General features: G+C 42.0%; 1 protein-coding gene and 1 long non-coding RNA gene across 12 annotated transcripts in view; one reads left to right on the top strand and one right to left on the bottom strand.

The window, feature by feature from the left end:
• Nucleotides 1–22,721, top strand: part of CNTLN (centlein) — a 275,778-nt gene that overhangs the window by 112,861 nt on the left and 140,196 nt on the right. For 10 of the 11 annotated variants that reach the window (XM_039544616.1, XM_039544618.1, XM_039544614.1 and 7 more), the window contains 2 exons: nt 8,607–8,780; nt 18,678–18,803. In XM_039544616.1, coding sequence (XP_039400550.1) covers nt 8,607–8,780; nt 18,678–18,803 — 300 coding nt within the window. The remainder of the gene's footprint in view (nt 1–8,606; nt 8,781–18,677; nt 18,804–22,721) is intronic. The other variant, XM_039544621.1, reaches the window with a different exon arrangement.
• Nucleotides 10,997–21,736, bottom strand: LOC120408084. The gene is made up of 2 exons (XR_005600410.1): nt 21,653–21,736; nt 10,997–11,297 (listed from the first exon to the last, which is right to left on the bottom strand). It is a non-coding gene; the product is annotated as an uncharacterized LOC120408084 (long non-coding RNA).

The raw sequence follows: 22,721 nt of genomic DNA, 5'->3' as shown, positions 1-22,721 counted from the left end.
TGCATTTTTTATTTAATTTTATATGATATGTTTCAGGACATGATTCAAAACCCATTTATTTTATTTAGTTTTGACTGTTTTTGTCTCTTCTCTTGATTTTTGTTAATATCTATTTTTTTTTAATCCTCGTAATTCAGGCCATAGCTGCTGTGGTAAGAAATTTTATAAAAATTGGTTAATAAATACTTCTGTATTGGATTGCCAAATGGTTGGGGGTTATGTCGTTTCCTAACTGACTGCTTATTCAGCCTATTATTCACTGTATCCTTCTGGTTCTCCACATTAAGAGTTAGATTGTGCCTCAAAACCACAGCCTTGCATTGGGGAGGTAGGAGAGCTCCCAGTAGGAGCATACATAACTCAGGTAGAAAGCTCTGTCACCCTTTAAAAAGGCCCAGAATATTCTCCCACTCCTTCCTGCTATGCCTGGTCAGCTCTGAAAGGTGGTGCAGCCTGGAGGCATGGGTAGGACTGTAGCTCTGCTCCCGCAACCCTATCTGGGACTGCAAGTACCGCTGATAAAAGTTGTAGGAGAGGCAGTGGGTTCATTTCTTAGCCAGGTTGTAGATGGTCCTAGTGTGGGCAGGATGCAGTAGGAAGGTTCCTTGTACTCTTCCCATTTAGTGCACATACACAGGGCCAGTTACAACATGTCCCTAATTCTTTTGTAGTTCTACAGGCTACTGGATATAATAAATAGATCTGTGCTCTGAGCTTCAGTTGTATTCAGCTGTATTGACAGAGTCTGAATTTGACATGCACGCGAGAAATGAGATAAATTCTGGTTTGTATAAATAAGTTTCTTCACTTTTATTTCTTTAAAACGTAAAGAAATACGCCACCAAGCGTATTTCAAGGACAGCCTTTTGCAATGAATTACAATTTATACATGCTGCATGTTAGTATGTGAACATAACATAAATGAATTCTGTTCATATTGCAGTACAAGAGCATATGATTTTAATTGATCTTTACTAAACAAAAGATCTCATCGTTGGTGACTGACAGAAAAATTAAGTATCAGAGGGGTAGCCATGTTAGTCTGGTTCTGTAGAAGCAGCAAAGAATCCTGTGGCACCTTATAGACTAACAGATGTTTTGTAGCATGAGCTTTCGTGGGTGAACACCCACTTCTTCGGATGCAAGCAGTGGAAATTTCCAGGGGCAGGTGTGTATATATAAGCAAGCAAGAAGCAAGCTAGAGATAACGAGGTTAGATCAATCAGGGAGGATGGGGCCCTGTTCCAGCAGCTGAGGTGTGAAAACCAAGGGAGGAGAAACTGGTTCTGTAATTGGCAAGCCATTCACAGTCTTTGTTTAGTCCTAAACTGATGGTGTTAAATTTGCAGATGAACTGGAGCTCAGCAGTTTCTCTCTGGAGTCTGGTCCTAAAGTTTTTTTGCTGGAGGATGGCCACCTTAAATTCTGCTATTGTGTGGCCAGGGAGGTTGAAGTGTTCTCCTACAGGTTTTTGTATATTGCCATTCCTAATGTCTGATTTGTGTCCATTTATCCTTTTCCTTAGAGACTGTCCAGTTTGGCCGATGTACATAGCAGAGGGGCATTGCTGGCATATGATGGCATATATTACATTGGTGGACGTGCAGGTGAATGAACCGGTGATGGTGTGGCTGATCTGGTTAGGTCCTGTGATGGTGTTGCTGGTGTAGATATGTGGGCAGAGTTGGCATCGAGGTTTGTTGCATGGGTTGGTTCCTGAGCTAGAGTTACTATGGTGCGGTGTGCAGTTGCTGGTGAGAATATGCTTCAGGTTGGCAGGTTGTCTGTGGGCGAGGACTGGCCTGCCACCCAAGGCCTGTGAAAGTGTGGGATCATTGTCCAGGATGGGTTGTAGATCCCTGATGATGCGTTGGAGGGGTTTGAGCTGGGGACTGTATGTGATGGCCAGTGGAGTCCTGTTGGTTTCTTTCTTGGGCTTGTCTTGCAGTAGGAGGCTTCTGGGTACACATCTGGCTCTGTTGATCTGTTTCCTTATTTCCTCATGTGGGTACTGTAGTCTTGAGAATGCTTGGTGGAGATTTTCTAAGTGTTGGTCTCTGTCTGCGGGGTTAGAGCAGATACGGTTGTACCTCAGTGCTTGGCTGTAGACAATGGATCTTGTGGTGTGTCCGGGATGGAAGCTGGAGGCATGAAGGTAGGCATAGCGGTCGGTAGGTTTTCGGTATAGGGTGGTGTTAATGTGACCACCACTTATTTGCACCGTGGTGTCTAGGAAGTGGACCTCCCGTGTAGATAGGTCCAGGCTGAGGTTGATGGAGGGGTGGAAGCTGTTGAAATCGTGGTGGAATTTTTCCAGAGTCTCCTTCCCATGGGTCCAGATGATGAAGATGTCATCAATGTAGCGTAGGTAGAGAAGGGGCGTGAGTGGACGGGAGCTGAGGAAGCGTTGTTCCAGGTCAGCCATAAAAATATTGGCATATTGTGGGGCCATGCGGGTGCCCATAGCGGTGCCACTGATCTGGAGATATATATTGTCATTACATTTGAAATAGTTGTGTGTGAGGATAAAGGCACAGAGCTCAGCAACCAGTTGTGCTGTGGCATCATCAGGGATACTGTTCCTGACAGCTTGTATTCCATCAGTGTGTGGGATGTTTGTGTAGAGAGCCTCTACATCCATGGTGGCTAGGATGGTGTTCTCTGGAAGGTCACCAATGCATTGTAGTTTCCTCAGGAAATCAGTGGTGTCACGGAGATAGCTGGGAGTGCTGGTAACATAGGGTCTGAGTAGAGAGTCCACATATCCAGACAGTCCTTCAGTGAGAGTTCCAATGCCCGAGATGATGGGGCGTCCAGGATTTCCGGGTTTGTGGATCTTGGGTAGTAGATAGAATAACCCTGGTCGGGGTTCTAAGGGTATGTTGATTTGTTCCGGTGTTAGTGTAGGGAGTGTCCTGAGTAGATGGTGCAGTTTCTTAGTGTATTCCTCAGTGGGATCTGAGGGAAGTAGCCTGTAAAATTAACTTACACATTTACTTTGTGATGCAGTGTCATACCTAACATTTGTTGCTGTGTCATACCTAACAGTGTCATACCTAACATTTGTTGCTGCTCAGAGCTAATCACTATTTCCTCCTCAGGATCTTCCCCTGCTCATGCTCCACACAGTATGAGCAGGTACCACCCTATCTTCCTAAATCTCTCAGAAGTGGGTGAGGGGCTAGAAGAGCTAGGGACAGCTTGGGGAGCCAAGGTTACAGTGAGGTGGGGTTGAGAAAATTAGGAGGAAGAGGAGAAGTGAAAGCTTAGGGCAGACTGAAGTGGGTGGGACAGTATCTGGGCAAGGGGGAGATGGGGATTTTGGGCAAGTCAACCTGCAGATGGGGTTTGCAAATCCTGGATCAATATCTCCCACTTCAGCCTCTGTCCTTCTCTGTGGCCCTCTTTCTGCCCTTGTCCCCATATTGTGTGCCAGCCCCACGGGGCACATGTCCTGCTCTCACTGTCTGACCTTTCTTTTCATCAGCCTCTGTCACTCTTTGACACCTCACCTCAGGGCCACAGGTGTCACCTTTTTGATCCCAGCTACTCCATGCTCACTTGGATCCATCCAGCAAGAGGAGAAGTGGGAGTGTCAGCTTGGCTGCCTGCTATTCTTCCATCATTGTGGTCCCTGATGACTAGTGGAAAAACTACACCTCTACCCCGATATAATGCGACCTGATCTAACACAAATTCGGATATAACGCAGTAAAGCAGCGCTCCGGGAGGGGCGGGGCTGTGCCCTCCGGCGGATCAAAGCAAGTTCGATATAACACGATTTCACCTATAACGCTGTAAGATTTTTTGGCTCCCGAGGACAGCGTTATATCGGGTAGGGGTGTACAAGAAAATCCATGCAGCCCTGCAGGGTACATTACATTTCAGCAGGGCTGTGGGGAGGTGTGACAGGATTGCTAAATGCCCTAGGTGAGATGCTTGACTTCTGGCAGTTCTGAGAGCCTGCTTTTAATGTGTACTCAATCTATGTGTGTGCAGCCTATGTAGGAGTCTAACTGTGCAGGGACTTTGAATGCAACCTATGGGTTTGGGGACAAATTTGAAGGAATTGAAACTTTATGGAACTACTGACAATTCTCTCTCATCCTTGTGGAAACTTAGAATTCCAGCTAGTGGGAAAGAGGTTTACTACAGCACTGATTCTGCATTAGCAGTTCTAGAGGAGCTCCGCTGCTGCTCCTTGGTGTGTCATAAGGCTTCTTTCCTTTCCAGTCTTTGCAGATCTCCTTAGTACACATTCTGGATTGGACTGTCTGAGTGCAGGATTTGGGTTTTGATTACTTTCCTAAGTCCTGAACTGCAGCACCACTCCTACTTAAGGTCATGTCCATTTTTTAATGTCAGGTTGCAGTGAATAATCTGCAATTTCTGTCGGTTTAATTTTAACATTTCCATTATTATTTTTCATTTGTATTGCAGTAGCACCCAAACAAGGGTGCAGATGAAAAGCTGAACAACTAAAGAGGATTGCTATTGCTGAAAAAGGGCAGTGACCACTCTTCACTATGGGTCTGACAGAATTTCACTCTGTCTTTCAAGATCCACAAATAGTAATTCTTTAGTAGGTTATTTTCTGTTCAGAGGAGAAGCTTGGCTAGCACAAAAGACAAACCCCTTCACTTCAAAATTAGTTTTCCACTATTTTTTCTCCTAACCAAGGAAAATTTAGTACACAGAATTACATTAGTGCCATGTGAAATGAGCCATATCCCCAAATCTGAATATCCCTGAACTTTGAGATAGCTTTGATTAAATTTGTATAGCTTGGAAAAGTCTAATTTTAAATCTAAAAACTCATGAAATTCAGAAGTCCTTTTGAACGCAAGTAAAAAGCTGTTACCAGACTGGTAAACACAGAAAAGTGTATATCAGGGGGTGAAGAAAAGATTAAAATACTGGAAGGTAACACACAACATCTTAATAAAAACACTACATTCATTAGAGAGACTCTCAGTCTTGAAAATAGATATCTTCAGAATAAGGTGTGAGTTCTCAGAGTTCCTGAAACCACAGAAAGAGCAACACCTATAAAATATACAGTAGGTTCTGAAGACTCCCTACCTATGAAACATACAGTAAATTCTACACAGGTAATGGTGATCCACTGCATAACTATAAGGATATGAACACAGACCCTTGAAAAGGTTCTGATAAAATAAAAACCCAGAGATATGCATATTTACTCTGTGTGTTAGTGTGTGTGTGTGCGCGCGCACACGCACAAAGGAGAGAAAGAGAAAATATTTATTTAGTAGAATTATTTATAATGAGTTACCCCTGCATGTTCATTTTTGCACAACTCTTAGAGAAAAAAGATAAACAGAAGAAAAATTCTTTAAGTGAAATCCTGGGCTCACTGAAGTCAATGAAAGTTTTGCCATTGACTTCAGGGTAGCCAACGTTTCACCCATTTTGTGGTTCTTACATTTATTTTCATTTCATAACATTTATGCATATCTCATTGGTGACTGGGGAAATTTGACAGCATAAGTACAATAACCAGCCAATAATTATACCATAAAGGAGACTTAAGTTTATTTGTCTACTGTAATCTTACTGGTTCAAGTTTCAGTATAAATGTCTTGGATTTTTCTTCTACTTTGAAGAAGTTATATTTCATGGATATAATAAAATATTGCCCTTAATTAAAATAGTCATAACTGAGCCTATGTCTACACTTACACTGTCGTGTGTAGAGTACGGGCCTACATGTGTAGCTATACAGTGCGGTGAAAGGAAGGCTGTATCCACACTTGCCACGGCAGTATGTGTAGCTACACATGCAGTAAAAGACTCTGGCAGCTCTCCTCTGCTGGAGCCTTTCACTGGGGCAAGAAAAGGCTCTGCCAGAGGGGAGCTGCTGGAGCCTTTCCCCACTGCTGGAGCCTTTCACTGTGAGGATCCATGGATCTTGATCCCAGTTCCATGGGAATCCAAGCACCTTTCATGTTCCAGCTGCCATCCAGAAGCTTCTTATTAATTACTGGGTTGAGTGGCGAATGGAACCCTAGCCCCACCAGAGGCACTGCCCTGGGAGTCCTGACTGGCAGAGCGCCTGGCCCCATTGATTGGTCTGGATGTACTATTTAAGCTAGAAGGAGGCACAGGGATTTGTCGGTGCAACTGGATGAATTACTGGCTGGCTGCTGCTTTGGACCTTGAGTTCTCACTTGACTCCTGAACTTTGCTTCATAATGTGTTCCTGCCTTGTTCCTGATCCCTTCCCCAGGTCTTTGACTCCTGTCTCCAGCTTTGACACTTTGCTTGACTCACAGTTCTGATTCTTGGCTCGGGTTCCTCATTTTGGCTCCTGCTCTGACCACTAGTTCTGACAGCCTAAGCCCCATCATGACATTCACTGGAGCAGAGAAATGCTTCAGAAGTGGGAAGGCAGAGGGCACTACACTGCTAAAAATTACAGTGTAGATGTGGGAGGCACTGCTTGGACATGTAGAGAGCTGCATAGGTTCTTTGCCCTGGGGGTTCAGTCATATAGGGCAGTTACTCACCTAAGCCATGTCCTACCATCTACACTGCTATTTATAAGTGTCCTAGCTGAGTGTGCAGTTTCTGTACTCTGCACACTGCTGGTAAGTATAGACGTACCTTGAGTTTAGAGAGTCCACTCCCTTTTTGCAAGCTGGCAAGGAATTGTTTTATATCTAATGGATGTATCATTTACATGTAGTTCAAAATTTAACAGCAAACAACTTTTATTCAATCTAATGCCTATGGGCATGGGCGTGTGTGCATGTTTATTAGAATGAAAAAGAGGATGTTATTTTGTATTGAACTTCTTTGATCATTTTATATATGCAAACATGATTGAAAAGCTCCATAAAAATCTAATGTCCTAAAGTATATTACTTAAATACAAAACAGCAAAGACCCTTTATTCCTTGGCTTTACTCTTATCTTCTGGGTTATTTTCACCTGTCAGTAGTAGAGAAGCTCTGACAAATTGTAAAGTGAAGAATCCTACCTCCATAGAAATCCTCCTTTCTGTAGTTGGCAAACCAAGTACCTGCCCTGTCACTTTCACCTTGCTTTTTCATTTTTTTGTTTATGATCTCCCAGTTGTTGTAGGCTTGCCTTCTAGTGTCCCTGGGGATCAGAAATGAGGGAGAGGAAGTGTTCATCTATCTGCAACCACATAGTCTCAAATAGCTTAGAGTGCAACAGAGATTGTTAAATGAACTGTGTTAGTAAGCTTGTTGACCATTTTTGTTCCCTCACCCTGAAGGAGCTCCCTACCCTTCTGCTCTGTATCTGGCTGAGGAGTGATCTTATTTATCGTATTAACAAAATTAGTGCTTGATATTTTTGGTTTTATGTTTACTTGCAGGAACTAAGTTCATAGTGCTTATGGGCAAAAAGTTGCATAGCAAGGAATCATCTGACTATGTCCACTCTCCTATTCTTTAATCCTTCTGCATTTTTAGTGTATTCATTTGTGAGCAAAGCCCTTTTGCTCAGACTTTGCTATTTGTCTGACGATATGTTTGAATGTGGAAACTGTCCAGCAAACTTAACCAAATGATTTCTTGTAGCAGTTTTGGGTTTTTTGGATTTTTTTTTTTTGGCCAGACCATTTGATGTGTATATTTGGATGAAGGAATAATAAGTGTTAATAGCTATTCTAGCATCTTCCTTTCCTTATGGAAATGAGTAGTCCCCTTAAAGTAAATGATGATACTTTTGTACATCAGAGGCCTGATCTAAAGGTGATTGAAGTCCATGCAAGCCTTTCTAGTGATTTCAATGGATTTTGAATCAGGGCCAGGATGAGAAGAATTTGTTCCTATTCTATTATGCCAAGGAGTCTTTATAAAATGAGTTAATAAATTTAAAATTTTGAAATAATTAATCCAGCGGCACCATGAAGATGTGTACATGACTTACTGAGTAACAGTTTGATCCAGTGTCATTAACCTTCTCTTCCTCTTCTCTTGTATTTCTTCTCTTCCATCTCTTTTGTTAAATTGGACCCTCATTACTTGTATCACCTGAATTTACATTACAAGCTCCACAGGTCAGGGCTGTGTCTTTACTTACTTTTGCGAGGCAGCGGCTACACTTTTGGGCACTCTAAAATAATTACAAAAGTAGTTCTGAGAGCAACATTGCCACTGTTGTTTATCTTCTAGTTTTGTAATTTATTGATACCAAGAGGCTTGGGATCTTAATTTTTAGCACTAATGAATTTTGGAGTTAAAGCTTTTTGTCAAGAAATCCTGTTTTTTTCATGTAGGAGTTAAAATGACTGCAATAGTTATTTTTCACCAACTTGCTTTAATGTTTGTATGGAGACAGACATTGTAAATCATGATAAATTAATTTTTTAATTTTTCTCCTGATTTTAAAAATGTATGATATTGTGAAAATACATTTACTTAGATCTTAGGGAGTTGCTTTTGATGGATCGCTACACCTTTGATTCCCAAGGAAGGAAGCTTTTACAGCTTGCACAGATTCATATGACATAAATGATCTTGTTTCTGAAGTCAGCTTTGTCTATATTTTCTTATTACAATTCTATGGTTTTAATGTTACTAATTAAACATACTTGTGCTATTATTTTCTAGGAATTTCAACAACCTTCTTTAAATGAGCTAGAGTGTCTTATAGCATCACAGAAATTTGAAATACAGTGTTTGCAGGAAAAATTGAAAACAGCAAATATTAACCTAGCAGAGCATAGCTTTTGCAGCACAGACATCCTTGAAAGCAAAAACGTAAAGTCTGGAAGAAAGCATGAGGTAGGATAGTTTTATTGTCTTGTGTTGTTATGTCAAAATGAGGCTGGCAAAGCCAAACATTTTTGCTCAGGGGTCCAGATAACTGTTTTTAATAACTGTCCATGCTGCTTATAATTGTGGAAGGTTGTTTGAAGGGTGTTTGTATTTTCTGCCAAAGACTTGCTAAAATAACTTCTGGGAGTAGAAAGTTTTACCTTATTAACACAGAATAAGGGGTTCTTAATTTAATTAAATTATTTAATGGTCAAATTCTTTGCAGGTTTCTTAAAATGAATATTAAGTATTTCATTCTGTTTGTTAGGATACCCTTTTTTCCTTTCTATGGAAATATAAGTAATAAGAATTTTTATTTTATAAGAGTTTGTAAATAATGGAAAATTATGCCTCTGAATTTTTGAATATGAAGTGGTGTTATTTTATACAAAGTACTAAAAACTAGAACTCCTTCAGTTTATAGTCCGGATATCTTTTATTTTGTAAAGTACTAAATTTGTTGTTTTATTTATAATTATGTTCCTCCTTCTATTTAAAGTCATTATTACCTATTAATAAAATAGATATTAAAATAATTCTAATGGTTGAGAACTCATTTATGGTATTTGTGTAAACTGGTGTGGATCAGCCAGGTCAGCAGCTTACTTTTCTAAGATTTTGTTCTTGAGGTTTTATAGAGCACATTGGGTGAAAGACATTTATGTCACATGGAAACTCACAGAAACACCCCTGCCTAGCTTACAAAGTGGGGGTGGCATTCTGCTTCCTCAAAGATGTTCCCTTATGAAGATTACCAAGTAGCTAGTATTCTATATTATAGGACCTTGAGTGGCCAGCTCTGTCTCGTTATTCCATAGTGTACATTATGCTTGCAAAATACTTATTTTCAGATCACTTGTTCACAGGAAGCAAAAATTTTAAATGGGTTTGTCCAGCAAGAAAATATGATTGTCCCAATTTTTGGGATCTTGTCTCTTTCAGGTATATTAAAATCAAGTGATTGAAGAAAATAATTTCTCTATATTCTTCTTGTTCTTCTCTTTTGGACTGTTACGCAGAGCTTCTAATTTTTGTTTTTAGTGTGAGACTTTGTTAAAGCAAGGACAGGACTAATCATACAAATGACAATACCATTGCCACCTGAGACAAATCTTAAAGAACTCAATATCAGTATTTTAAGTATACATACCCAAATAATATTATAGAGAATGTCTATCTGGTATAGAACACATTACTTCATTCCTCCACTCGTGCCTGCTATTCCTGATGAGTGCTTAATTTAGTTCTGTTTACAAATATGTTTTATTCCCAGATTCCTTTCAAACCACTAGAACAGGGGTGGGCAAACTTTTCGGGCCAAGGGCCACATCTGGGTGGGAAAATTGTATGCAGGGCTGGGGCAAGGGGGTTGGGGTGCGGGAGGGAGTGCAGGGTGTAGGAGGGGGTGCGGTGTGTAGGAAGGGGCTCAGGACAAGGGATTGGGGCAGAGGAGGGGTGAGAACTGCAGGAGGGGGCTCAGGGCAGGGGTTTGGGTGAAGGAGGGGTGCAGAGAGTGGCAGGGGGCTCAGGGCAGGGGGTTGGGGTGCACAGGTTTGAAGGTGCAGCAAGGAGCTCAGGGCAGGGGGTTGGGGTACAGGAGGGGTGCGGGGTGCAGCAGGGAGCTCAGGGGCAGGGGGTTGGGATGCAGGAGGGGTGTGTCAGGGCAGGAAGTTGGGGGGCAGGGTGCAGGAGGAGTTCGGGCTCCAGCCTGGTGCCACTTACCTAAAGTGGCTCCGGTGTGGCAGCGGCGCACACCGGGGCCAGGGCAGGCATGGAGCTGCCACAACCTTGGGGAGGGGGCAGAGGGCTCTGCGTGCGCTGCCCTTGCAGTGCCTCCAGGTACCTCTGTCAAAGCTCCTATTGGCCGCAGTTCCCCATTCCCAGCCAATGGGAGCTGCGGGAGGCGGTGCCTGGAGGCAAGGGCAAGACACGGAGCCCTCTGCTCCCCCACCCAGGGGCTGCTTCTGAGAGCGGCGCAGAGCCCGCGGTGCCACGGAGGGCAACCCCGCGGGCCGGATCCAGAGCCCTGAGGGGGGCCGGATCCAAAGCCCTGAGGGGGGCCGGATCCGACCCGCTGACCTTAGTTTGCCCACCCCTGCACTAGAAAATAGTTTGTTAGGACTGCAAAACATCTATAGGCTAAGGTGACCATATTTTAAAAAATAAAAACAAAACCAGACCACTTTTGTAGAGCTTTTTAAGGGTTGCAAAATGTTCATACAAGAGAAAAACTACCCTTTTTTATAAAATATGCTGGTAAAACTACTGCCAGCTTCTGACTCAACGACGTGCATGCTTTTCAGAATGGAAGACGTTTTTACAGTAACTTTAGTGTTCTGAATGAACCACTGAACAGCTGTTAATATTTACTTTGAGGAAAAGAACACCTTTAATGGTGTCTACGCTCTTTTTGATGGTGACCTTTCTCTTCACTCCCAACACTGTTCATCACATTGAACCATCATTCCACTGGGGTGTCTGTTCCTAGTAAACATAGAGCAAATAAACACAAAGCAAACTCTATTCAGTATAGGAATATCTCAGACAAACTTTTTGTAATTATAAAAAGCCAAACATTTTGACTGATGAAATGAAGTAAAACTTGGACATGTTCAGGTGTTCCAAAAGAAGATTGTGCAGACAGCATGAAAAACGGGGCCTGTCTTGGTAAAATTGGGATATGTGATCATTTTACTATCCACCTGAGATATGTCTTTGTGTGCTTTGGGGTGTATGTATGTATGAGCTTGTTTTGATTATGTCAACTGTAGAAATTCACATACTACATCTTGCTGCGCTACAGGACAGTGAGAACAGTATTTCAACCAAAAGCTATGTTTTCTGAAAGACAAGGGACCTAATGGTTAAAAGCCTTGTTAAATTTGCATATTCATTTGGCTTGTCATCCCAATGATATGGTCTTGGACATGCAGACCATGATTGTCTTTTGTTGCTGTAAGTAGTAAGAAATCCTCATTCCTCTTCTTGAAAAGTAAGTGAGAATTCAGTCACAATGGTTATAAAATTCACCATGAAATACAATATGCCCACAAATTTACCTTTCTTGCTCTCCTTACAAACACCCCTAACTTGGCCTACATGAGCCCCTGACTCAGTTTTTGCAATATTCCAAATAGGTGACATCAAATTATATCTTTAGTGCTCTGACCTTAGTGGCAACCCATTCTGATGGATGTATCAGAATTAGCTCACAGTTGCCCAAGGCATCAGCCAGAAGGCCAAATTACCTTCATCTAATGAGATTTAGGTCTAATTCACCAAAGCACCTTGATCCAGCAAAATATATGCTTAACTTTAAGACCTTTAATAGTTCCATTCATTATTAAACAACCTGGTAAAGTTTTGGTTTTCTCATGTTACGATTTATGGAGCAAACTCATCGTACGAGATTCTTGTGGAAAAAGTGGCACTTTGTGTTGCCTGTATTTCCTGTGATTTGCAGAGAAGTCTCATGTACAGAGAATCAGTTCTAAAAGTTGCATACCCAGTTAGAAGACTATCCATATAAAAAAACCTTTCCTTATTTTCTACAAGTTAAACAATCTTTCATCTTTCTGTCATCAAGCCCATAGATATTTATCTTTCCATTAACAGTGGAAAGTGAAATTATGTCTGTTTCTCACATTACTTAGCATATTTTTCTGTGGATGTTCTTTAAGACTACTTCCGTGAAAGCTTTCAGCATTGCCTTCTTCTCATTCAGGCTGATCTTTCTTCCCCCTCTCTACTCCCGACAAAAAACAGACTCATTTTTTTTTGTTCCAAAGAGGCTTTTTTAAAAAAAAAAAAAATCTAAAGCAACCAAATCTATGTATATAGTCTTGATGTAAATGTGTTTAAAATACTGTGTAATTTGAGGATTAATTTGCAAATTAAAGTGCCTAAACCTGGCAGCAGAAGCAACTAAGTTTGCAGTTGTGAGGCAAGGTATTAGAGAAGCCATCTCCCTCTTGAAATCAATTTGAGTATTGCAGCAGCCCCAGGCAATCACATTACAGCACCTTTTACTACACAGCCTACTCTAACTTGGCTAAAAAATTTAACTTCAGTTTTCTGGCAAAGACTGCCTTTGAATTACCTGACTGCTGCTGAAAAGCCCAGACCCAGTCTGTTCTCTTCACAGATCTCTGATCAGATTACTTAACAGACAACAACATATTCAACCACAGTAGTGCGGTTCTTACTAGTCCCACCACTTCTCATTAGGCATTATTTGTGTCTCTGTCATCAGTGGGGATAGTTCTCTACCTTTTCTATACTGTGAGTGACCCTGTGTTGCAACAAAAAAGTTTCATGACTTCCCTGCCATCTAGCCATCAAGGGAGTATGATCTCTTCTCTGGTCCTCTCTCACCTTCTTTCCACCCTTCCTCCTGACTGGCAGTTCAGTACTGCTGTGCCTATCAGCCAGGCCACCACCAGCCTCCCTTGTTCTCCTTGTCTGTGGTCAGGAAACACAATATTCTTTTTTGAGTGCTGGTCCCTATGGTATTCACTGTGGGAGCATGTGTGCTCCATGCACCCTGGACTGGAAATTCTTCAATAGAAGTCTCCGTTGGTCAGAACCTGCATTTCCTCATGCTTCCAACTGAGGGCATAAGCGGTGGCACAGACCGACCATGTCTCATTTCTTTTTTACCACTTGTAGTCAAACACAGAACCCTTCTGTGTCTCTACACTGCAAGTGTTCCTGCTTTATCTTTAATCCTGTACATTGTTTTAGGTTTTAGGAATTAGTTTTTGTACTAGTTTAGTTTAATTAGTTTGGGGATGAGGGGGCTCCCCCCCACTTCCGCTCCCCCACTTTTTGGGGCACCTATTATGCCCAAGGTTCCAGGCTTCAAACTCTGCCTCACTTGCCTCTTGGTGTTCCTGATGAATGATCCCTACAAGAGCTGCCCGTATCCCCACATCCCTTGAGATGTGACATCTGTCATGCTTTTTCACTGAGTACTAATGCACTGTGTTCAAGAGTTCAGACTTTGGAGACAACTTATGGCGTTCTCAGTGAGGCCTGTTGAGACCCTGGGCCTTCCTGATCCCCTTCTACCCAACCTTAACCTCTTGGTAGCATCTCTCTGGCTTCAGGATCAGCCAGTTCAGAGTCCTCCTACAAGCCCAAAGACTGAAATGGAGACACAGTGAAGGCAAAGTAAACATTCTTGCAAGAAGAGGGATAAATCACCCCACAAATCCTCTAAAAAGAGGTCTCTCTCCCTATTTTATCTGGCACCACCTGAGACTCCGTGTCCCCAAATGGGTGCACCCAGAACTCACAGAAAAAGGCAGATATTGGTAATAACATAGCTACCAGTGCTGCAAAAACTGCACCCTGAAAGGGCAGGACCAGTTCCAGCAACCTACAGAGACAGAAGAGACCATTCTCCCTATGCACTGGCGGTACCAATCTGGTACCAAGATGATGCTGGCAGATCCAGCCATACCTAAGACACCAGCCAGCTCTCCTCCAGCAAGATTTTGATAAATTTTTCTTGAGGATCTGGCAATTTATATGGATCCTCTCAGATCCGATCCTGCTGAAAGATTTCATGACACTGTCTACTCAACATTAACTGGTCCCAAGCTCCAGCTGTGAGGTGGAAGGCCTGACACCACAGTGCATTATTCTCCAGTTCCTGTCCCTGGTCAGTTGGAGTCAGGTCTTGTGGCTGCACCACTAGAGTCTGACGACTCTTACTCATAAGAAGAAAATGACTTGGAACCAGCGGTCCCTCTGGCAACCCAGCAACCTGACAGGGCTTCCAAAATCACCTGGATGCCTTTGCACTAAATATGCCATAGCAATATTTTTCCTCCAAGTGTCACTCAATGGTGCGGCCAGTGTCACACTCCATGGCTACCTCAGAAGTCATGAGACAGGCCTCATAGTTGCAGGCATCGTGGTTCCCCAAGGAGGTTCAGGCAACAGTAGAGGATCTTCTTTTTGAGGGTAACAATCATTTTAGTGAAAAAATTGATGTCATTTCACACCCCAACTACTCTTGTACTACCTTCTGCTCCTTAGAGATACACAGAAAATATTTCAGGCCGTCTCCCTCTAGATACCACGCACCGCCTCGCTCTTTCCACCAAAAGACCTACCAGTCCCCCAGAAAACAATAGAGGGTCCAGCATGACAGGCACACAGCACTATTCTACTTCTCTCTTCAGTCCCAGCCACTTGCCAAAACAGCATTTTGACAGGATGCCTGAGAGCCATCAACCAGCCTTCTTATCACCTGTTATCCCCATTCCCTTTGGTGGGTTGTTTTCTCCCAATATGGCACCTTATCACTCTGGACAAATGGGTCTTGGACATTGTATTGACTGACCACACTTGAGAGTTCCTGTCTTCCCTGCCCCCTACACACACAACCCTCTCCCTGTCCCTTTTCAGGGATCCCCTCACGAAAGGATTCTCAAACGGGCGGTGACATTTCTACCCCGTATTTGGTCCACACATATCCAGATCAGATCAAATAACATGATCACTGTCTCCTGTATAAACAAACAGAGAGGAGTGACATCCACCCCCCCCCACCCTGTGCAGAGACATAGTTCAGCTATGGAACTGGTGCATGCAACATCGAATAACCCTCTTAGCAGCGCACATTCCGGGATAATATATTCCCTGACAGACAGCCTCAGCAGACATTTGCCCAGGGATCACAAGTGGGAGTTTCACCTGTCAAAAGGACACTACATCTTCCATCAGTGGGGTACCCTATCCAGGGATGTTTTTGAAACCCAATAGAACAGGAAGTGATTGGTATATTGCTTCTACTTACACTGAACAAGACCCTTTTCGAAGGCTCCACGATTATTTGTCACTATCACTGAAAGTAAAGAGAGAAGCTGTCTTTTCGAAAAGATGCTCTGAGTGGATTTCTATCTGCAGCCTCCTTTTTTATAATTTTAAATGAAGCTGCTCCTCCTCAGACTGTCAGGGCCCAAACAACTCAAGCCCATGTGGCCTCAGTGGCTTCCCTGCAAGGAGCTCCCATCTCAGAGATATGTAGATCTCCAACTAGGGGTTGCATTCCTACCTTTACCAGACATTATGCTTTTATTCAATCTTTGGTTGGAGATGCTTGTTTAGGTTCAGCAATCCTCCAGTCTGTGGTGCAACACATTTCCTTGCACCCTCCTCCTCAATGAGCACCTCTTGGACATTACCCACAGTGAATACCGAGAGGAACTTGCACTTGAAGAAGAGTGGAAGCTTATAGCAACTGGAGTTCTTGGAGATGTATGGTCCATATGGGTATTCACGACCCGCTCTCCTTCCGTTCTGCTCGGGTCCTCTTTGGATTCACGGTAGAGTAGGAACTGGATGTACGGTCAGTCCATGCTCTTCCATAAACCCTTGGTTGGGAACATGAGGAGACGCAGGTATGTGGACCAACGGACACTGCTATTGGGCACACAAAGCTCATACCCCCCCCACAGTGAATACCCATAAGAACCATATGTCTATAACGTAAGTAAACTTCCCCTTTGACTTCTAGATCCAAGCTTCTGGGCAATCAGATTTTTTCTCAGTCTTCTGTACACATATGAAGTTTGAGAAAGAAGTTAACTCACTGCTTTTGAAAAATAAGGTGTCCTGTAACACTTATATTGTAACATTTTAAATTCTTATTAAGGCCACTAAATATAGGTATGCAGTAACTAGATACTACGGTAGACATGGACTTGCGTTTGGTATGTGTGAATTTTGATTAGTGTGAAAAACACAAAGGCCAAGATTTTCAAAAGTGAGTGTTCTCAGTTTTTGAGTGCCCAACTTCAGACACTTTAAAGGGGCTTGATTTTGCAAAATCTTAAATGTTCCACCCTTTAATGCGTCTGACTGATCACTTTATTGAGTGAGGCAGACAAAATAATCAGTCACTTCTGAAAATATTGGCCAAAATTTTATATAAAAAAAGTATTGACCAATGATCTTGCTTTTTCATAGACATCTATTCTCTTCCTAGGTAACATGGCACCATACTAAATATATACCACATTGTAAAAAGTATTTTAAACATTAATGCCGTGAGCTTCCTTATAGCTCCAATTTGTTTTCCAGCTTGCATAAGAACTGCTGAAAACACATGGAGAGTATGGTATCTTGTCCCTGAGTTCTGACAATTTCAGATTAGGAATTTCAATATGTTGAGTCTAAATGCTTTATATAGATTAATACAATAACAGTGGAATTCTTTCTGCCATAAGAAGCAAATAAAGTTACATTTTTTTCACATGTTCTGCGCTCCTGTTTTTGATTTCTTTTATTTAGGCATCTTTCAAATGCAAGGAATTTTAAAATACTTAAAATTAACCATAAGTATGTAGAATCTGATATTTTTATTTTCTTTAAAATTGTATGGATATTTATAGGAAAAATCACGAACTACAATATGGGGGGTGGTGTTAAACTTACCACTGCAAGACAATTGCCAAAGGAAAATGAAAAGAGTCTCTTAATTTGTATAACAGGATTTGGGAAGATAAACTTATGGGTAGTATATTGCCAATATCTGTGAAAACCAGAAAAGTGGTTTTTGATCTATTTTGACAGTATCACAAATGCTTTTGTTTATATATTGTTTAGTAAGATAAAATTACTGATATGACAGATAAAACACTGACATTTACGTACATAAGAATTAATAAAGAATACTCTGATCTGGTGTATAGTAACTGAGTGTTATCCAAACTCTCTTTGTTATATATCATTTAGTTATAAAAAATAAAAATTGTAATGACTCACCCCCCCGCTATTTGTCCAAAGTTATGTGATTATATGTGGTTTAAATAATTTTAATAATTAATACTCCTCTACCTCCATATAACGCTGTCCTTGGGAGCCAAAAAATCTTACCACATTATATCGAATTTGATTTGATCAGTGGGAGCGCGCAGCCCTGCCCCCCGGAGCGCTGCTCTACCACGTTATATTCGTGTTATGTTGGGTGGTGTTATAACAGAGTAGAGGTGAAATTTAATCATAATACTAAAAGTACATGTCAAATTTTAATGAAGAGACCTAAAAAAACTGCCCTCTAACACTAATGGTATTCTGTATTCTGACTATCTCATAGTGATGAAGTTTAAAAATGATTACCTCATGGATATTAAGCTGCTGCTCAATGTTTCACTGTCCTTAAACAAAGTTATTCAGAAAATCAGTATGCCTAATCTGAAGAGGACTTTATTTGTTTTATATAAGGACATATGACATAGTCAGAACAAGAATGCTGCCCAGTTTAAGTGTTACTTTCACATACTCTTTCTCCAGATTGCTATATGAAGCTGTACATAATATAAACACATATTCTTGTCTCTAGTTAGCCACATTATAGTTAATGACCATATGGTCATTATAGTATAAGATCTACTGTCTGTTGTATTTATATTCCTCAAGCATATTGTTCCTTCAACTTCACAGTGTGTTAAACTATTTCAAAGGGAGAAAAATCCTTTCCCTCTTGTTTCTGGTTGTCCTATCAAGTGTAACCTTGGACCCTTATAGAGCAATTAGACCAGCCTCTATCCCCTCCTTTGTAATGAGGTTTCTTGCATTTTTGAGTCTATAACCCTTTAGTCTTCCCTAATGGGACATCATTATTCTGAAAGAAACAATGTAAATGTAAATGAATATTCTCATTAACAAGTCACAGAGAAACCTTTAGTGGTAGCGCTGTGGTAATTCTGCTTGTTATTTCTCTGGTATTCCATGCAGGATTTTTTTTATAATTCATTATTAGTATTCAAAATTACTTGTTCTTTAATTTTGCATGTCTTTCATAATCCAGTGTTCCAACTAGTTCAACCATGTCCTTGTTTTATTCTCCAGGAACCACCTGTGAAACGTTCAAGGTCTCTGTCCCCAAAGAGCTCTTTTAGAGAGTCAGAGGAGCTAAGGCAGCTTAAAATAGCTGAAAAGAAGATTGAAAACTTAGAGAAGACACTGCAACTAAAGGTGAACACTAAAAAACAACAACTCTTCAGCTACAAGCTTTCATAGATATAGATATATCAAATTAAACATACATTTAAAAAGTATAGAATGCACACATTATTATATAGACTGTAACTGTGTTAGCATAAACTGGTGTTCCTCATTAATCCTCATGCTTAAAATTTTAACTTCCTAAAGTGAATCTTGTGTTGATATTTCTGAGGCCCCAAAAACCCTAAAATTGAAGTTATTATATTAGTAATGCACATTGATTTGACAAATTGTCATAGCTCAGGATTAGAAGGTTACAGCATGAAAAATGTGTTCGTATGCTTTTAGAAATAAGTAGAAGCAGACCATAAAAAAGGGAACAATTAAAATAGATAAGGACATTGATGAGATGCTAAATAAATAATTTCTTTGCATAGCTCTTCACCATGGAGGAATTTGTGGGAGACACCTACTTTTATCTGGCATTAACAATAAGGTTCTATATTGCTGCAAAATCCTACCTCAGCGGCTCATCGTGGTGCAGTGGTGGCCCTGGCCGTCTGACAGCTATGGTAGTGGGGCATATGCCCTGGTAGGTCTAACCATGCTACAAAAGAGTTGGACTATTCAATCCAGGGAGGGGGATTGCTTTCTCAGAAAAAGCGCATCTCCTTCTCCTTAGAGGTTGAAGGCTAGCTAAGCTTGAGGAGGTACCCATGCCTGCCCGCCTAGCCAGTGGGATGGCTTGAAGTTAATGGCTAAAACAACACGAGTAAATGGGTCTTAGTTCCGTGCGCATCATCGAATCGTTCTACGGTGGCGGAGTGGAACATGAGCGACGAGAGGCTGCTAAAAATGTCAGGTGCTAGGCCAACATGGAAAAGGACCACGTTCTCTGTGTGTACTTACAATTGTAGGACGCTGGTGAGGGAGGAAACGTTAAACCATCTGATGGAGGAGAAGAAAAGGATAAGATGCAATATCCTTGGTGTCCGCGAAACCCGACGAAAGAAGGAGTTGGAAATCAAGTAGAAGAATGGAGGCTCAGAAAGGGAGATGGTGCTAGAAATGTTGGAGGAGTCGGATTTATCATCAGTAAGGATTGGTCTTTAAAAGTTGTATCATGCCAGCTAATATCATCACGTATCGGTGTGTTGCATCTGAAGATGCAGTCAAAAGCTACCCTCAAGGTCATCCAGGCCTACGCTCCCACAAGTGCAAGTGAGGACGAAGAAGTGGAAGAATTCTATGGAGAGCTCGAAAGAGCCTTGTGCAAAAGTCCATTTATGCTGTCATGATGGGAGATTTTAACACCAAGGTCGGGCGAGGGAAAGCTGGTGAAAAGTTCATAGGGAGATACGGGAGTGGCGAAAGGAATGAAAGAGGAGAAAGGCTGGTAGCGATGGCAGAAACAAAAATTGTATGTGGCAAACACCTGGTACAAAAGGAAGACTGCAAGAAGGTGGACGTGGATAGTGCCAAACGCGAGAGCAAGAATGAAATCGACTATATTTTAGTCGATAAAAGGCGCATCATTCAAGATGTCTCTGTGGTGCAGCCTTTCAACACCGGCAGCGACCATCACCTGCTTAGAGTGAAGTTGATTTTTGATGAAGCGGTGGAAAAGAAGGCATTACAGATGGCAAATAGGAAACAGGGAATTACAGATCTGGAGGCCTTTACATCTGTCATTGATTTAAATGATAATTACGAATATAAGACATATAAAAGATCATGATATAGTTGGTGTGGCATTGCGCCCCATAGTCTTCAAAGTGATATTATTATGATTATGGCATAACTATGATGCATTTTATGCAAGATGGGTCATGTAAGATATCATTAAAAAGGTTATGATTCACAGCATGATTATCCTATTTGTATGCATGTATCATTTTGGTATCTGAAATTAGGAATATTGTCTATGCATCTATTACAAATGTGTTCACACGTGGGGAATGCCCACTAGGCAGAATGCAATCAGTCTAGATGGCTGGCTAGGAAGGGCCATTAGGGGGAACAATAGGTCTTAGAAGATGCTAATCTCCAACTGGGGAGCCTTCCTGAGGATGCTACAAACAGCCTCCAAGTCATGGCTGCTGTGTCCCTATAGGGGCATGTGACCAAATCACCTGGTAGTGGACTCCATCTTGGAATACTAGTGTTTTTCCACTGACCAGGTGTAGGAACTAAGGGGGGAGACAAAAGGTTCCTGCCATATACAAAAGCTATTTAAGGCAGGGGAGTGACATCATCATGGTTCTTCACTGACTCTCCACCCAAAGGAGACTGCTGGAAACACCTGAGGAACAAAGACTGGACTGGGGGAGAAGGGTTGAACCCAGGCTAGAGGGATTTCTAGCCCATGAAAGGAATACCTGGGGTTTTCAAGCTGCAAGCAAGTGCAGTTTGCCGTCAAGAATCTCTGCAAACTGCCTAAATCAATAATTAGGGTGAGAATTTGTTACTCATATCCAATCTCTTTAGTATATTAAGCTTTGTGACAGAGCTCCGACCTTGTCCCTGTGGGTCCCGCGTTTCCTGGTGGATTTTTGCTAGCCTCAGAGGCTCTCTGTGATCCTCCACATAGCCCTTCTCTCTCTAGAGGCAAGGGTCACAGCTTACTGAGCAATTTTCATCATAAGCCAACAATGGAGGTGAGGAGAAGCAATCCTCCCTCGCACAGTCTCTGTTGCCTCCCAGTCTCAGTGATTAATCGGGGATGGGGGGAGCCTGGGCCTGCCCTCTACTCTGGTCTCCAGCCCAGGGACCCTAAAATTAGCAGCTATGGTAGCTGACTTTTTGGAAATAGGACATGTACAATTCCCTGGGCCACTTCCCCACAGCAGCCCCCAACTCAATATCTCCTTCACTGTTACCTCAGGGCCTCCTTCCTTACACCTGATATGGATTTGTACTGCTTCATTCCTCCAACAGCACAACTCCCTCCTATAACTCCTGACGCCCGCACCTCACTGACTAACTGGGAGGCTTTTAACTAGTTCCAGCCAGCCCTTGATTGGCTTCAGGTGTCCCAATCAATGTAGCTGTCTCCACTGCCTTCTAGAAGGATCTTAATTGGCCCCAGGTGTTTTGATTAACCTGGAGCAACTGCCATTTGGTTACCATGGTACCAGGGATTTGTTTAGCCTGGGGCTAACATACCTGTTCCTCACTACATTACTGTAGCCATCTGGCCTTGCCCCATCAGAGCTTTGATTGCGTTTTTGTTTATTTGCTAGATAATCTGCTTTGATCTGTTTGCTATCCCTTATAATCACTTAAAATCTTATCTTTTGTAGTTAATAGACTTGTTTTGGTTTGTCTAAAACCAGTGCATGGAAATCATAACTTGGGTCAGAAAGCTGTGTATATTCCTCTCCACATTGAGGGAGGGGGCGAATTTCATGAGTTTACGCTGTACAGTTCTCTGTGCAGCACAAGATGATATAATGTTGGGTTTTCAGTCCGGGGTTGGAGGTGCACCTTAGGAACTGGGCAGTGCCTTAGCTGACCGTTCCCATGCTGAGCTGATCTCAGCATCTGTGTGTAACTGTAGGTGGGTGTGTCCCTACCTGTATGTTTGCTGGAGGGGGCTTGAGGGCCTGTCATAGCAGTACAGTGTAAAGGGAGCCCGGCCCCAGTTCCAGGTGGCACCCCATGGGGAGCCCATCACAGTTGGGTCTAACCAACCAACACTGTTTCTTCAAAGGGAAATCAAATCTCACTAATATATTGTAATTATTTGAACTGGCCAATATAAATATTTGGTAAGATGGAACCAGTTGAAATTCATCTGGGCATTTAAAAGGCCTCTGAGAGAGTCCCACAAGCCACTGCTGAAGAAACTAAGTATCCAATGGATTGAGAAGCAAGGAATTGTCATTGATCAGAAATTGGCGAATAAATGGTCAGTTTTCATGATGGCAAAAGGCTAACAGCAGCATG

This window comes from Mauremys reevesii, linkage group 6, assembly GCF_016161935.1.
Source record: "Mauremys reevesii isolate NIE-2019 linkage group 6, ASM1616193v1, whole genome shotgun sequence".
NCBI classification, from domain to species: domain Eukaryota; kingdom Metazoa; phylum Chordata; order Testudines; family Geoemydidae; genus Mauremys; species Mauremys reevesii.
This window is presented reverse-complemented; position numbering and strand designations above follow the sequence as displayed.